General features: G+C 60.2%; 1 protein-coding gene across 2 annotated transcripts in view; it reads right to left on the reverse strand.

The window, feature by feature from the left end:
- Positions 1 to 17,502, reverse strand: part of TAFA5 (TAFA chemokine like family member 5) — a 195,204-nt gene that overhangs the window by 111,776 nt on the left and 65,926 nt on the right. Inside the window, exon 1 of one of the 2 annotated variants that reach the window (XM_061205501.1) lies at positions 8,075 to 8,246. The exons of the other annotated variant lie outside the window; for it this stretch is intronic. Coding sequence (XP_061061484.1) covers positions 8,075 to 8,165 — 91 coding nt within the window. The 5' untranslated portion in view covers positions 8,166 to 8,246. Of the gene's footprint in view, positions 1 to 8,074; positions 8,247 to 17,502 lie in introns of those variants that run through there. 2 annotated transcript variants of the gene reach the window in all.

The raw sequence follows: 17,502 nt of genomic DNA on the forward strand, positions 1-17,502 counted from the left end.
CACAAGCTGACTTTGAAAAGAGTGTGTGTTTTAAAGGCTGCACACCCTCCTCCAGAATCGTGGGGGAGAACACAGGGCCAAGGGTGGATGTGTGTGTTTGGCCTGGGGCTTCGGCAGGGTCCTCGGGGAGAGTCCCAGAGGGCAGCATGCTTGCCCGAACCTGGAGCCTTCCAGAACACAGCCTCCTGCCCAAACCAGGGGCCCTGGAGGCAGGGGGCCGGCAGCAGAGGGGGCCGCCCTCGGCAGGTCCAGCCTCAGGCCCCTGCAGGCCCCTGCTGTCACATCAGGAGACCAGAGCCCAGGGCCAGCCACTGGCACCCAGAGGTCAGAGCTCAATCCCTGTGGTCTCACCCCAAGTCCAATGCAGGGTGGGTAACACAGGGGCCGACAGTCAATGTTGAGGATGGCGCCCACCCTGCCTGAGACCTCGGAGTGCCCCCCAAGCTAGGGAGCCGGTGCCCGAGGTACCCACCAGGGCCATCAGCTGATGGACCGAGGCCTCCGGGGCTGCCCTCGGGGTGACCACCCCAGGCCCTCCAAGGCCCAAGCCATCATTGACCAGAAGTCCACAGAGGTCAGCGCAGTGAAGGCCACAGTGGCCCTTCCAGCACCGGCTGTGCTCCCCCAAAGCCTGCCCGAGGCGCCACTTGCGTGTCCCTGGGTCACAGCTGCCCTCGAGGCGGCCAGCACGCGGCTGGAGAGGCACCGCCCTGACCGTCCCGTCCCGCCCCTGGAAAGGCCCGAGACTGTCCAGGTTCTCCCAGCCCCAGTCTCAGCCACCGAGAGCATCTTGGCCTGGACGCCAAAGGTCGCATCACACCTGCAGGATTTTCATCCGACACATCAGGCTCCACCTTCTCAGGAGAATTAGACTCGCACGTGCCACTGGGAGGAGGGAAGGGGAGCAAATAAACATGGGCCTGTGGACAGGAAAGGCCGGACCCAGGGTTGCCCACCCCCAAGGGTGGGTCGTGAGGACCACCAGATGCACCCACACCCCGAGGCCTGGCCTGGCCAGCCATGTGACTCCATCCACAGGGCTGGGGTCTCAGCCATGACGCCCCACTCAGGTCCCCGGAGCAGTGATCTGAGTCTGTGACCTGCTTTCTCCAAGGACATGTGGGACATTCATGCTGAAAGGGAACATGGAGGTGGTCTGGGCAGTGCCCCCCGAGCTCCCCTGGGGGCCAGAGGGGCTGGAGCACAGGGCCGGCCTCCCTCCCGCTCCCTGAAAAGTTGTGTTTGGACAAAGGGGCGACGTGATTCACGGAGGAGCGTATGGAAATCACCGTGGACACCGTCAAGGTCACACAGCCGGGCATGGCAGGGTGCATGCAGGGCGGCCTCGGAGACACCACCAGAGAGGGCAACCAAGCACGTGGCCCGGCTTCCGCCCTGGGCTGTCTGGGCATCGTGGGCAGCCAGTGGCAGAAGCACCCGCCCGCCGTGTGGACTGCTTGAAGAGGATGATCCAGCAAAGCCAGGCTTTTCTGGGGGATACCCACCCTGCTCCCCACCTGCAAACGCGTGCCCAACCCCCTCCAGAGGGGTGGTCCCGCGTCCAGCCCTCCAGCCCTTCACCCACACAAAGACACACCAGTGCCTGGAAGGAAGGGGCTGGTCCTTCTTGCCACCCAGGTCACGGCTGGGGAACGGGGTCGGCCGAGAGCAACATCCCTCCACCGCCAGCCTCTCTGCTGCCAGCTCAGCGGAGGCCCGGTGAGCCCCCGCTCCCCGCAGCTGTGGGCCACCCGTGCGGACAGCACCTCAGCCCCACACCGGCACTGCAGTCATCCCGCCCTCAGGCCTAGGTAACGCAGAGGAAGTGGGCAGGTCCCGGCCTTCCAGCCCCTGACTCTCCAGGGCCACCTGGAGATGGGAACTCCGCCAGGGAGGGCAGGGCTTCAGTCGAGCCTGGTCAGTGGCCGCCAAACCCCGGCAGGCCCCCGGCCACCCCCGCCCACCAGGCTCTCAGGGCCCAGGCCTGCTTCTGGCTCTTTCCTGGGCCATCTCCCCCAGGAACACGGCCCAGACCCTCAGTCTGATGGCTCCCAGAGGGGCCCTGCAGGGGCTGAGCTTGTCCCCCACCCCTTCAGCTGTCCTGCGCTCCCCTTTCTTTTTGGGAGGCCCTCTCTGCGGAGATGGCTCTGAAAAGGCTGTCACTCCGCTCAGAGAGAGAGCACAGGCTAGGCTGGCAGTCAGAGCCCTCGGTGGGGAGGGACGGACGGAGGGCCCTGCCCTTCCCCGGGGACTCCCTGGAGCCAGGGCCCAGCGTCCCAGAAAGTGCTGGCGGCCACAGCCGAGGCCTCCCAGGCTGAGTCAGCTGGAGGAGGAATCTCCGAGGGGCAGGGAGTGGCGGGTGGACCCGGGCCGAGGCTTGAGCCCCTGGCGGAGCTTCCACCCGAGATCAGCGAACGTCCTTCTCAGCTAGCGAGTCTGGGTGGAGTGGCCCGTCTGTCCACGTCACGACCACCCAGAGCATCAGTTTCTACGATCCTTTCCATCCTGCCGAGGAGGAGACTGAGGGTCCCGGTGGCCCAGTGACTTGCCTGATATCACACTGCCACCGGCTTCCTAATCCCACAGGCCATCTGCACAAGCACATGTGAGCCACAGGCCAGGCGCTGAGTCGGCGAGGCAGGCATCAGGATGTGTGAGGGGAGATGGATGTAAGACTGGGCTGCCACTTGCCCCCGGATCCAAGCAGAGAAAAAGTGAGCCCACACATCGGCCCATGTCCCCTTGACCTCTGTGACCTGGGCCTGTCCTTGGACTTCACAGGGCCTCGCTTGCTTCATCTGTGAAAATACAGAACAGCACGTGGCCGCTCTGGAAGGCACCCCGCAGGGTGTCGGGTGCAGGGACAGGACAGCAGGGGCCAAGAAGCGGAGGTGGAGGCCTCACCCTCTGCTCCCCGCCTCCAGGCTGGGGGCTGCATCACACGGGGGTGTGTGTGTGTGTCCATTCACGCCTGTGTGCCTGTCCATGTGTGCGTGTGTTTACATGTTTGTATGTTACACGTGTGTGTGCCTGTGTGTGCACACAGGAACAGACTTGATGAAAGGAAAGATTAAAGGAAAAAGTCACAGGAGGGCAAGCTGGTCACCACTACAGTAGGGCAGTGACTGCAGGGGTCATCAACATGCATCTCAAAGGTGCCCTGAATCCACTTATTAAATGTGTGTGAACAACAGCACGTGTTACACACAGATGCATAATTACATACTTTACATTACACGTTACATAGGTTCATATTATACTCCATGCATTTCCTGTAACTATTTACTGACATGTAAGTGCAGGGATACAGGGACGGCTCCCTGATTCTAGATCAAGTTCACTGAATCGTTTCTAGATCAAGTTCACAATGTATCTCACCTACTTCACGTGCCGAAGGGCATCACGTATAACGCACGTGAGAGTTTAGCGAACGTCACCATATCCACGCACACACTCACACATAGGAAACGTCAGCAGTGTTCCATGCGTCGCCAGAGACCCACCACGACCCGTCTCCTCCAGGCCCTGGCGGCCCTCCACCAGGGAGGGGACCTGGCAGCCCCACTGCCCCCTCTCTGCTGGTGCCCTGCACAGGGCTGCGTCCCCAGGACGCGCAGACACCCTGGTGTCAGACCCCCGAGCTGGTACTCGCGTGGTCCCCTGCACGGCTCCCCAACGCCCTCGGGACGGAAGCCAGGCGGGGCCTGAAGAACATCCAGAGCTGTGGCGGGGGCGTCAGGCTAACAGTGGCCCTCCTGAGTGTGCACGCGTGTGCCCAGGCCCTGCGGAGTGTGACAGCAGCCGGGCCACGCCGCGGGGGCCCCTCACGCCTGAACAGTCACCTCTGTGTCCAGTCCCTTTCTGCTTTCACTTTTGCGGCTGTCAGGCACTCAGCAACGAGGCTCCCATTACGGTGAGTGTGGGTTTTATGTAGATCCTTCGTCACACGGAAACGGGAGTAAACGATGATAAAGGAGCTGGGCTATTTTCCACGCCTTTTCGATGCCACCCCGCCTCCCCGGCAGCCAGCCCCACTCACCTGGCCTCGCAAATAAACTCTGCTGGGGGGCAGGGGAGGAAGCCTGATCAGGTCCCTCTGCACGCGGCCCAGAGACTCAGGCTGGGCACCCCGCAGCCGGCAGGGAGGTCTGGGTGGGTGGCCGGAAGCATCTGGAACGCAGGCCCCAAGCATCTGTCCCCGATCCTCCTCCGCTCTCACAGCCTCTGAGAACGATCTGGGTGCAGCCTGGGCCCCAAAACTGCTCCTATTCTCAGAAGCTTGACGTGGGGTCCACAGCCCTTCCCAACCCACAGTGGGCGGCCCACAGGCACCTGCCCGCTTGTGCCCCTGGGACCCCCATACGTGTTACAACTGGGATGATCTTTGGATCCAACAAATATTTCCGATGGACTCCAAGGTGCCAGGAACTCTGCTACGTCAGTCCTAAGACCTCTGTCCACGTCTTAAAGTAAACTCACAGCTGTAACAGACACAGTACACAGTAACACTGTACTAACTACTGATCTCATAATGACTACAGCAATTAATGACCAGCGCGCAAAGCCATGACAATTAACAGAAGACCGTGAAGGGACTTCACGTGGTTAAGCGTGCTCCTTCCCAGCCACCGGGTCCCAGAATTCCGCTTCACTTCCAGAATGAAGAGCTAACTAAATAAATAAAAGTCGAATCCTGTTTGCTCAACAGTTGGCCCTCAGAGCAGCTGTCCAATTCAGAAAGCAGTGGCGATTGAGAAAGGACCTCTGGAATCGAGGCCGGGTCCCCTGCAAGGGCAGCCAGACACACATGCTCGTCTCCCGAAACACGTTCTCAATAGGAACACGCGAAGGCTGTGAATAACACGCCCACCCACCTCCCAGGCTCCCCTGCCCCCAAAAGGAGTGAAGGAGACAGACAGACCTCAGGTCCTCACCTCCAGGAAAAAGCCAAATGGCCCATCTCCCTGCCTCTCTGTAGAGTAGTTACTTACTGCTCTTGTTACATCAGCAGCAATGTGAAAGCTTTAATCTGTGCAGTAACTGAAAGGCTGGGAGAAAAATATCTTAAAGTCTTTGGTAGAGGGAGATGGAAAATATTTTTTCTAATTCTGGCCGTTTCCTTAAGGCTGTGTTCTGAGACCAAGTGTCATTAGGGAGAGAAAAGGGTGTCTCCCCTCTGCCCTCTCCCAGTGCACCACCACGCCGATGCTCTGCCCCCAACCCCGATTAAGAGGCTGTATTTGAAATCCGGTTCCCCAGACTGCCTCCCCCCCCGCACCTTGACTGTAGTTCACAAGCACAGGGCATGTCAGGCTGCATCCAGAAACAAAGGACGGCTCTGGCTTTCCAGAGGAGGGTCAGGGTGTCCCGAGCGGCGAGCAGGAGAAGGCGCTACCCTGGTCCCTGAGCTCCCACACCCCACGCCGTGGCCGTGGTCATGACCGGGGCCTTTCTCACCAGCCCTCCAGCCGCCCAGGCCAGGCCCGATGTGGCGGGCAGGACGCTCTCACAAAGACCGGCCCAGCCAAGGCTGCAACTAGGGACCACAATACGCCTCTCTCTCGTCCACAGCCCTATTCATCTTCACCAACACTGGGAGACAGACTGGCCAGAGGGGGACGGATTAGCCATGGGGTGGCCCGCATCTCCGCACAAAAGGCAAAGTGTGGAAAAACGGCTCCCTGGGTCCCTCATTCTTCACCTCTGAAAAAACCTGATTCAGGGAAATGGCTATTTAAACAGCACTTTCCCACTCATCCACAGACAACAAGTCACAATTGTCCGTCTGCCCGCCTCGCTCCCTCCCTTCCTCCCTCCCTCCCTCCCTCCCGCTGGCCAGCACACCACTGGAAGGAAGTGGCCTGGAACCTGCAGCCTCCAGCCGGGAAGGGCCTGTGTCTCCCCTGCATCCAGGGTGGGCCCGCCACCCTCCCAGCGCCTGCCCGGGGCTCCTGACCCCAAAGGGCAGGAAGGGCAGCTCAGAGAGGACAGGGATGACCTTTCAGAGGGATGGAGCAAAGGGCACTCCATCCCAGAAAGCAAGTACGTGACGTTGCAGGGTGGACCCCATCCCGGGAAGCAAGGACGTGACATTTCAGGGTGGACAAACGGCACTTCGAAGAATCCTAGAGGGTTGTGCAAACACTCAAACTTCCCCTGAGCACCTCCAGAACGCGTATCTGCTCCTGGCCCCATGTCCCACCTTCCTGTCTCCACACCGTCTTCAAGAACATGGATGAGCCTCTGGCCCCTCCAGAGTAAACGCTGAGGTTTCGGTGCAGGGCTCTCCAGTAACCCATCCACAGAAGACACCACCCTCTCAGAGCAAGCCTAGTCTCTAAAACACCGACCAGCCCCACAACCAGATTCTTCGAATCCAAGAGATAAACACTCTTTTCTCTTCACCAAAACCTACGTCTTGACCTTAAGACGCGGGGCCTCAGGAGGACGGCAGTGCCCTGTAAAGACAGCAGGACCGGTCAGCTCCCAGCAGGCAAGCAGAAGGGAACGGTCCAGCCCCAGGCTATCAGAGCTTCCCTCTCTTACGAAGGCAGCTTTAAAATCATGGAAGATCCCCCTCATCACAGGAACTCCCACAGAGCGAGGCCCTTTCGATCTTAGAAGCAGTGAAAACAGGAGTCCCCCTTTCAAAATGAATTCCCCCCGAGAGGAAAGATCAGTGGGAGGGAAGGGTGAAGGACTGTGGCCCAAGAAGGCCCAGCTGTGCAGGGACCCCTGGCCACTTGGCAGAGGACACAGCCAAGATCAGCCCCTGGGAGGCCTTCCAGCCCCGGGGGACCACCCACCCCCAGCAGAACTGCCCTCTCCTGAAGCAAGTCAGCAAGCCAGTCGGTGGTGGACAGCTGGCCTCCAGCTCAGCAGAAACTCACCAGGCCCTCTCAGGGCAGGCCAGGCCTGCAGCAGCCCCTGGGACAGTCCCCTCTCCCTTCAGGGCCTTGACTCAAAATCAAGAGAAGGAAAAGGACACCAGGCCAACGGAGCAGGTGACGGACCAAGGCTGGCCTCCTACACCTACCTGCTTCCCCAGGAAGCCAGAGGCAGCTCATTAACTAGTCAGGGAAGCAGCTGAAGGTTGCAAGCCCTTCCTTTGTAAGAGCCCCGAGCTAATGAGGATCTGCCCACACTACGGGCCACACCAGCTCTGAGCTCGGCTGGTGTTCCCTGATGGCCAGGGGCAGCACTAGGCAGCGCTGGGGGCAAGGTGCCTGCGGGCAAGGGCACTGCTAGCTGCAGGCAGGCAGTGGGTGCTGCCTGGGCCGTGAGTGCCTAGGTCAGAGGCCAACCAGGCTGAGCCCACGGTGCACCAGGGTAGCCCTCCTCCAGGAGAGCTGGCCTTAGAGCCAGGAAGTTTCCAGGAGTGCCCTGGGTACTTGGGCACCCACCGACCACGACCATACCAGCCCGTGTACTCCTGCCCTGGAACCCTGGTGCAGGGCTACCCCTCCCACAGATTCCTCCAGCTACGCCGGTCCCACTATCAACTTGCACGACTCAACCAAGTCCCAAGAACGGGATCCTAAAGAGAGCCCCGCTCTCAAGCAGGCACCGGGAGGACAGGAGGGCCGGACTTGGTGCGGGGCCAGGCGCTCTGGCTGTAAAGTCACTGCTCCCAGAGGCCGCGGGTCCTGGACTCGTCCGGAAGGCGGCGTGGAGAGCGGGATGCGGGCGCGCAGGCCTCGCCCTGGGCTCCCGGCGCCCGGGCCCCGAGTCAGGCCCGCCAGCGTGGAGCACGGGTGCCATCTACCGAAGGCCCGCGGAGAGCGGCCGGGCGCCGCTGCCAACGAGCCGTGCGGGGCAAGGGACGGCACAGCAGCCCGGGAACGGGCCGGAGCCCCGGCGGCGCGAGAGCCTCCGAGGCCGCCGCGCCAAAACCCCGCCGCGCGCCACCTCGGACCCCCGATGTGAGCGGAGCGACGGGATCCGCGCCGGCCGGGCGCCGGGCAGGGTCCGTGCCGGCCGCCCGGGCCCCGCAGTAGCGCCAGGCTGGCCGGGCCGAGAGCGGCGGCGGTGGCGGCGGAACGTGCTGGAAGCCAGGCGCGCGGGGGACAATTACCTTCTTTCAGGAACTGCGCGTGGATCACCAGGACGAGGAAGCAGCAGAGCGCGGCCCCCGCGAGTGCCCAGAGCGCCTTCAAGAGCTGCATCGCGGAGTGCCCACTCGGCCGACGCCCCCCTAGTCGAGCAGCGAAGGTCCAGGCGCCGCATCAGCGCCCCGCTGGGTGCAGCCGCCGCGGCCGCCCGCTCGCGCCCTCCATCCGCGCCAACGCCGCGCTCCGCCGCGACTGGAGGCGCCGCGCCGGGAGCCGGGCTGTGTCTTTTTGGGCAGGGGGAGGGGAGCGGGCGGGGGCGCGGGGAGGGGGAGGGGGAGGGGGCGGGCGGGGCGGGGAGGTTAGCACCGAGGCTCTGGCCGCGGCGGCCGCCCGGCCACCATCGCGGGCTGCGGGGCGCCGGGGGCCCGGGCGCGGGGGGACGGCCGCCGCGGCCCCATGAATCAGCCCCGCCGTCGCCCCCGGAGCCGCGCCGCCGGCAGGGCCCGGACGGCGGGCCGCAGATTGCGCAACGGCCCGGCCGCTGGCCGCCTGTCGCCTCCCGCCGCTGCCCGGCGTCGCCTTCCTCTCCAAAGCCGCCGCCGCCGCGCTCGCTCCGGCCCGGGGCTCAGGGGGCCGCGCCGCCGCCTCGGAAAACCGGGCGCGGGGCCAGGGCTGCGCGCAGGGCGCGGGGCCGCCGCACCATCGCCGCCGCCGGGGCCCGCGCGGCCGGGCCCAGCCCGCAGGGAGAGAACTTGCGCGGCCCGGTCGCCCTCGGACGGTGCCGGCCTCCGCGCTCCGGGAGCTCGCGCCTCCGCCGCGGTGGCCGGTTGAGACCGGGCCGGCGCTCCCGCGGGCCGCCCGCCCGGCTGGCGTTGCCGGGGGCCGGGGCCGAGGCCGGGACCGGTGGCGCCCGCGCCGACAGGTGGGGCCGGCGAGAATGCGCGCCTCGCCCACGGGATGCCGCCGCTCCGGCCCTCGGCGCGTGCCCACTGCCCGCTCAGCTCGGCCCTTCTGGGGAGGCGGCGGGAGGGGCAGCGCGGCGCTCGGACTCCGGCCGGCGCCCGCCGCCCTCTGCGCTCCGCCCGGCCCGCCGAGCCGCCGATGCGTACTGGGCCGCGGAGGGGACCCGGGGGACCCCCGCCGCCCTGCAGCGCCCCCGCCTGGCGCGCCGGCGGGTCAGGCGAGGCCGGTCCGGCCGAAAACCGCGGGTCGGGCTCCACCTAGGCGCGCAGGGGCCTCACTGCAGAGGCGGCCGCGGCGGGGGCCGGAGCGGGTATCGCGCGGCCTCCGGTGCGCCCAGCCCACCGCGCCCTACGGCCCCAGGAGGCAGGGGAACCCGGCCCAGGCGTCGCCACTGCCCGGGACTGACCCGCGGGGGCTTCTGAAAAAAACGGCACCTCGGCCAGGAAACACGCTCGCTCCACATCCCGGCCCTAGTCTGTGCCATACTCCAGGCCAGCGGCCGCCCCGCGTGCGTGGGCGCACAGTCAGTGCCCGGGGCGGCTCCCCGTGCAACAGCGGGCCCCTTCCTGGCCTGGCCTCCTCCGGCCTCTGGGAAGGGCCGGTATTCGCTTGCAGCCGACTTTCCTCACCATTCCTGAGCCCCAGAGCTGGGGCATCTGGGTCCTGTTTAGCGTCGCCCCAGAGGCCAGTATCTAGGCCTCAAGGCAGTTTTTTCCCGCATTGAATTTCCAATTCAATTCCAAATGCCCAGCAAAGAGCTTTGGCTGGGGGTGAGGGTGGGAGCCTCTGGGTGAACCTAACCCCACCGTGTGGGGTGGGTGGAGGACAAGGACAGGACGGGACCCACCCTCAGAGGGTCCTGGTGAGCGTCAGGCCTGGAGAGCAGGCCCAGGGGTGCACATGAAAGCTGCTTCCTTCCTGCACAGACATTTCCGTGCCAGGAAGGGAAAGAGGGCGGTCCTGGGAGGGCTCCTAGAAGTCAGACAGGTCAAGGCCCTCCGTGTACACCTGGGGACACTGACACCAAGTCCTCCAGGACCAGTTCCAAGCTTGCCTGGCCTGAGGTGCTGTGCCAGCCCCAGGTCAGAGGGGAGGCCACCCCAGAAGCAATCCCACACTCCAGCTGCATCAAGTCCGCGAGACGGGAACGCTGGGTCTGAGACCCCACCTGGAGAAGGGGCCGTAGCCTCAGACAGGCCGAGCAGCTCAGGCCCTGCCCTGGTGGGGGGCTCTCTCCCCTTGCACAGCCCCTCAGAGCCCCATGTCCTGTAACAGCCTGACCCTGGTCCTTGGCCTTCACCCCCAGCCACTTTGTAGGAAACCCCACCTGCAGCAGCCTCTGAAGAGCCGCCCTTCCTGACGCAACAGAGCCTGACCTCCACCAAGGTCACTGGCGTTCAGTCCTCACCTGGTGCAGAGCTCTCCTCCTCAGGAGGCTTAAGGGCCACCCAGCGCTTATGACACACGCACACCCAGGACCCCAAAGGGGCCTCAAGCAGGAAGCAAGGCCAGCCTCTGACATCCACTGGGCCCTGATCCGGTGCCTACGACTTGAAATTTTGAAAATTTAAAGTATTCTAAATTCCCCAGGGGAACTTTTACAAACAAACTAACCATTTGGAGGATCCTTCTAGAAAGGGAATTAAGAAAGTTTGTAAGGAGAAACGTGGTGTAAATTTATTTTCAACAAGTGCAACAGGAGGTGCTGTGCCGTGGGGACCCGAACGTCCTCCTCCGGCTCTGTGACCTTCTGCAAGGAAACGTGTGTGGCAGAGCTTGTGCCCTTAGAAGAGGTAACAGGTGACAACCGGGGGGCCCCGTGGCCGGTGCCCACAGGAGTGGGTTAGCCGTGCACACCATGGAGGCCCACGGTGCCACTGGGAAGTGAGTTTAAGATGGCAGAGTGAGTACCACACATACCTCGGGAGGGGACACCCCGGGTCTGATTAGAGAGATGCTTAAAACAAATAATAAAGCCATAATGGTGTCGGGAATCAAAATGAGGACAATCTGCAGGCCAGGAAGGGTGGGGAGTCCTGGGGCCAGTTGCTGGAGAGAAGAGGAGGGGCTGCAGCCGGAGATGTTGGAAGGAGGTCCAGGTCCTCCAGCGTCAGCACCTGTGACTCCAGAGGGGAGGCAATGCCTCCAAGAGGTACAGGCCAGGTGCTCACGGGGGGCATCGTGGAGACAGCTGCTGTCAGGCAGGTTTAGCTCAGGCCAGAGCCAGAAGAATGCTGTCCAAAAAGGGAGGGGTCTTCTGCCTGGGGACAGTCCCCAGAGGGCTGGAGGTAAGGACCAGATGGGGCAAATGTGCCTTTTGTTTAATGTGTCTTTAACTGAAGTTTGACACTCCCTTCAAGTGAGCATGCAGGCTCACAAGAGTTTAGGTGTAACTGTGATTTTGTCACTACCAGAAATTGCAGGAATCTTCATATCACATTACAGCTCTTGCAGACAGCTTGAAATATCACCCTGACTTCAAATTACGGTTGTCCCACCGCCAGACATTTTTATGTAATGTTTTAATAAAGAAGCAAACATATTACTATATCAAAATAGGTTTCCCAACATTTGAAATTACATTTCAATATAATTGGTTTCCTTAGTAATCTTATATATTTTTATGGTGTTCTGAGAAATGTTTCACAGGCATCACCAGATTGCCAAAAAGGCCTCTGGCACAAACAAGGCCTGGAGTCCCCTGGTCTCCTGAGAAAGTGAGAGCAGGAGAGAGACAGAGCAGGGCAGAGTGGAGATCTTTGGCCATCCACAGCAAGCAGGGACGGAGGTCAGAGGCAGGACCGTCCCCCAGGGTGGAGGCGGACAAATATCCCCAGGTTATAGCCAGCCAGCATCAGGGTAGCCTGGGACCTTGCTTCCCCACCAGCTCCCCTGCTTCTTCCAGGGATGCCCATCTGTCCATACACCCTGCCTGTTCCCAGAGAACCTACGGTCAACTCTCCTGCTTAAACAAGGAGCCTGCTGCTACCCAGGACAAGGGTGACTCACACTGACCAGTGCCTGTACCCACATCAACCTTTATTCCTGTACAGAGAGGACCTGGCAGGCAGGGCCACCAGGTGTTTACAGAAAGAGAAGGAAGACCCAGGACAGGTATACTCTAACACTTAACCCTTAGGAGGCAGAAATCAGTAATGACTCAGGGAAAAGTAAATAATAATAATTCTAAATAACATCTTTCTCAAAGAAATTTGAGAGAATGTGGCACCAGTAAAAAGAAATAAGGTACCATGAAAAAAAAAGGGAAACAGGAGAACAAGAAGAAAGTCTTGGGAATCAACAGGACTAACCGATTTTAGGCTCCAGGGGATGCCCTGAGGAGTAAAATGGGCATGACTGGAAACAGGAGTGTGTGGAAAGTAAAGGACACTTCCCAGACAGCACATGGAGAGAGAGATGGGAAGGTTGGTTAAAATTGAAACATGCAGGGCATATCCTGGGCGTCAACTTTCACTTATAGAAATTCTAAAGGAGGAGGAAAAATGCAACACAGAGGAGAAAACTCAGACAACTGAACACACATACTCGGATTGCAGCCCCCAGACTCAGAGTAGGTTGAACAGACAGACCAAGACCCAAGAAATGCAAGAAACTCTGAGAAGCTGGCAGAATAAAAAGAACCAATAAGGTGTGTTTTGTGAAGTCAGAAACAAATGGAGATGCCAGGGTTTCCATTAGCAACATGGCTTCTAGAAGACACTGGAGCAGGTCGTTGGGTGCTAAAGGGAAAAGTTTCAGCATCTAGAATTTTATACCCAGCTAGACTGCCAACACAGTTTCCCATTTAAGGGCACACAAGAGTTCAGTTGACTGGCCATGCACCCGAGACAAAAGTTGACCTGGAGTGACACTCCAGCAGAGAAAGGAATCAAGGAATCAGATGTGGGAATATGGGATAAAAGAAAATCTAGCATCTTTGACTCTTCAGAAATGAAATAAGCTGTAAAGAATGTGCTTAAAAACACATTAGGCCCTCACACTTGGAAGAATCTTCAACCAGTAAAACCTTCACTGTAAAATGTTATATCTCTTTCTTCATAGTTCTGGTCACAAATCCAGTATCTTTGCTGAACAATATTTATGGAGTAGTATTGTAAATGCCATTGATTTCTTTATAAGTTTTTAAATCCACAAGTAGACAAAGCACAGAAAAATGTTTATAGTAGAAAGATAAATATACATTCTTAAACCTTGATTTTTTTTTTTTTAAATTATGTGGAACAAAGGAAGGGATGGTGTTGAAGCAGGACTTCTGCTTTCTTCCAGCTCAAAGTGAGGGGTGCTGAGGCCCTGACCAGGCTGATCAGAGGTGGTGGGTCAAGGAATAAACATTTAAGTCAGCACTTACGGCCACAACACTGGGTAAAAATAAATAAATAAAATTTACAGTAGGAAGGACCAGATGATGAACAGTTTTGTCTCTGGGGAAAAGGTCAGGGTGTGGGGAAGACAGAGGCAGAATCTTGCTTTTCATTTTGAACCCTCATTTGTTATTTGATTTTTTTTCTAACATGCATCATTTAAGCTCTGTGATTTGAGAAAACCTAGTATCATAAAAATACTGTAAATAAATTGTGTTTTGTCCATATAATGTAATAGTCTGCACTTGTTGAAGAGAATGAGGCAGTGATATTTACCTAGAAAGATAAAGATACAAACAAAATTAGGACTGTCACAGCTATGTTTTTAAATAAGTGTCACACTCTAACAACCAAAGGCCATGACAGCAGAAGGGGTAGGAGTGTTGGCCTTGGCTGATAGGGAGAAGTCACCCAAGTGGAAGAGAATCAGTGGAGTGTCCCAGGATGGGGGGGGGACCAGGAAGATGCAGCAGGTGGGGACCCAGCTGGCAGGCTTAGGGCCTAGGGGACTTGAGTCTAGGGTTCTCAGAGAGGACCGATTTGCTGGTGAGCATGCCAGACAAGGAAACTGCAGCCTCGTGGAGGCCTCAGGCACAGGAAGCCACGAGGGGGAGGAGTTGGGGATCCAGACCTGGGGCAAATCCAGTGCAGCCTTCGGGGCTGCAGATGCCCTGGGAAAGACCAGAACACTGGGCCATAGCTCTGCCTCTTCCTGGGTACGGGCAAGGAGAACAGGCCTGGAGGGCAGCCCCCAGAGCTGCGGGCCTCACCCTCACTGGGATCAAAGCAAGGGCTGTGGGGGCGGCTGGAAAGTGACCACCACCATTTACATGGATGAGCCTGCATGTGCAGGTCACTTTAGAGGACCTGGCCCCCCGTCAGCAAGAATAATTAATTAATGTGACAAGTAAGCAGGGCCTGACACTGGGAAACACAGAGGAGAGGTTCCCTGGGAGCTGCAGACACGTACCCAGGACAGGAGGGCTGGGCCAGCCTGCTCACAAAGGAAACCCTGAGCTTGATTGCCTCCCCTCTATGGTCCTAGTGTCCTTGGAAGGTTCCAGCTTCACCCCCAGACAAGCCATCCCAGAGGCCACAAAACAGAAGGGCACCCAGACCACACTGTGATGCTCAAATTGCATGGTTACCTGAATTGGCAAAGAGCCCATAGACGGGGCAAGGGGTGAAATGGGGAAGGTTAGCAAGGATAGGGCAGGCAGAGGAAGGGCCACTCTCGGGAATCCCAGGCTCGGCCATCGTGCTGCCGAATCCACAGGCCTCTGTGCTCACGGCTGAACCACAGCAAAGCTCGAATGGGACCAGGGTGGGTGTCCTAAAGAGAAGAGGCCATCGGCTCACCAGGGAGGATGCAGGGAGGCCGCTCAGGTCACCGATAATCCAGACGAGCGGGGATACCATGGGGGAGTCACTCGGAAGTGGTCAGACACGGGCAGTGATTCAGAGACAGTTACGGAAAGATCCACAGGAGGCCTGGATACTGGCGAGCAGACGTGTGAGGGGCTGGCTGTTGGGACCGGGTGGAGTGTTTGGTTTCAGATAAGCTCAGTTTGGGGCCAACTATAGGAATCTAAGGGGAGATGGGAGTGGGCAGATGGCAGGGTCTGGAATTGATGGAGGAGACCTGGGGGGGGCGGGGTGGGGACCACGTGGGGGCCTCCCTATGGGGACTTTTGAGGCTGAGACACCAGACGACATCTCTTGGGTCCAGAGGGGGTCGGTTGAGAAAAGATCTGGGGTGGGTTCCAGGAGGTGCCAGGGAGGGAGGGGAGACCTCAGCAGAGGGCTCACCTGGCAGGGGGTCTACGAGGAAAGGACGGCCCCCGGCCACCCTGGCGGGTGCTGGCAGCTCCCAGGCCACTCTCCCAGCACCTGAGAATTGACAGGACAGCCAGCTCTGTCATCCTGCAGCCCGGACTGAGCCCACCTCCTGGAGCTCTAGATCCTGCGCGGAAGCCGGGTCCATGTGTGCCCGAGGCGGGGTCTTGCTTGCGTCGCCCTTGTGCCCTCCCGGTGACTGCAGGCCCCCATCACCCACAGGCATCACTTCAGGCATCGGGCTGGGCCAGGCCCTGTGGTTGCCAGGAACTCCTAGGACTGCAAGTCCCCACAATCCTCTTAGCAGACATCTGTGCATCCTCGGAGCTCGGCCACATGCCCGCTGACCTCCCACGACGACCCCTCCCTGAGCAGCTACCCCGCCCTGAGTCCTCACCACCACGTCCCGGGACTGCGCTAAGTGCTGTGCACACAGCAGCAAGGGTCCCCGTCCCACAGATGGGAAAGCTGAGCGCTGAGGGCAGGGCTGTCTGTTATCAGTGCCCACTTAGTTATGCACCTGGGGGTCAAGCGGGGTTGGACCTCACGCCCAGGCTGCCTCTCCTTCAGGCTGACTGGGGTTCAGGATACACGGAGCCACCCCTGGCCCCATCCCCAAGAGCAGGAGGGTGGGTCCCCAGCACTGCCGCACGGTTGAAGGAGATCAGAGAGGGTGATGGGGCCAGGGGAAGGGGTCCAACCAGCAGCCAGCAGTGGCCTGAGGTTAAGAAAAGGGCTAGGGCTCTGGCTGGGAGGGCCACAGCCCCAGGCCCAACTCAGCCCTGGTCGGCGGTGTGACTGCTGGCCAGCTGTTAGCCCCTGTGTCCCTCGATCCCTCATGAGAGCTCAGGACTTGGACCGGAGCTAATCAGGCAGAGGGCACTGCACAGAGTTGGCCCCCAGCAACGTCTTCTTCCCTCCATTCCCTCTGCACGCATGGAAGGGGCAGCATCCAACCCCCAGGGAGGTCTGGGGGCGGGGCTCATCGTGTGGCAGCCTTAGCAAGATGTGCCAGGCAGCCCTTGTCCGGAGTCACCGCCAGAACGGAATCTTTGAGCTCAAGTTTTGATTCTGTGTAAAGGGTACAGGGCAGATTCCCTGGCAGGGCTCCCTCCGCCATTAGCCCTTTACACCCAACGCTGGCGTCGGGGGAGTGAGTTCCAGACCGTCTCTCTCCTCTCTCTAGAGCAGAAGGGGGGAGCAGGGCAGACGCCCGGGAGGAGATGGAGGATGAGGTGGACGGGAAGGCCGCTAGTGGAGGGAGCGTGACCGGAACGCTGAGGCTGGGGCTGGGGGCGGGCGTGCGGGTCAGTTTCTCTCGCCACCAGCTGTGCTTCAGGATGTCTGAGGCTAGAGGGAGGGTCAGCCTCAGACGCAGACAGACCCGCACAGCAGGGGGCATTTGCCCTTTTGCTCTCACTTCTCCTGTGGGCCCCTCCAGCACCCCCAGAAAAGAAAGGTGATGATCTCAGCAAAACCCACCAGCCGGTGCCGAACCGCCCTGCCTGGCACTCACAGCTGCCCATGCTGAGCCCTCGTCTCCCTGCTCTGGGGCCACCTTGCCGGTTTCTGGAGCTCGCCATCCGGCCAGGTTCAGGCAGGAGCCACGTGCTGAACCCGCCTCCTGGCACCCCGTCCCCGCCTGCACCCCGACAGCCACGGTCCGGGCCTCCAAGCGAGCAGGGCTGTGTCTGGGAGCTTTGCACCCTGAGGACCTCGCCCGCCCAGAGGATGTGACGCCCGGGTGAGGACTGAGTGAGGGGTGGGGAAGGGGAGCGAGGGCTTCATGGAGGAGCAGACATGCCGCCCCAGGCCGGCCTACTGGGGGCTGGCGGCTCCCCCTCACCTGGCCGGCTCACCTGCTCCGCCAGCCCACCTGCACAGCAGCACCTGTGCAGCTCTCTGCCCCAACCGCGGCTGCCCTGCCCTCCCCTGTGAAATCAAGCAGTAAATCACACGCTCGCGCTCGCACTTTAGGTGACCTTGATACCTCCCATTCGCTCAAAGTGTCTCCTAAGGAGCCTGGGAGGGAACCACTGCCCGCGGTGGGCTCCTGGTGCCCCCAGTCCCTGAAACAGCTGTGTACACGCTGCCCTCTTGCGGGCCTCGGGGGCAGCGAAGGGCAGGATGCGTGCAGCCGGCTCATATCATCCAAGTGAGGGTTCACCTGCCCCTCTGCGAAGCAAACATGGAGATTTTGGTGTTGTTTAAAAACAATGATTTCCTGTTGAAGAGTCCTTGAGGAAATATAGTCAAATTCAAGATGTCCC

The sequence above is a fragment of the Eubalaena glacialis genome, chromosome 11 (genome assembly GCF_028564815.1).
Source record: "Eubalaena glacialis isolate mEubGla1 chromosome 11, mEubGla1.1.hap2.+ XY, whole genome shotgun sequence".
Taxonomy (NCBI): Eukaryota; Metazoa; Chordata; class Mammalia; order Artiodactyla; family Balaenidae; genus Eubalaena; species Eubalaena glacialis.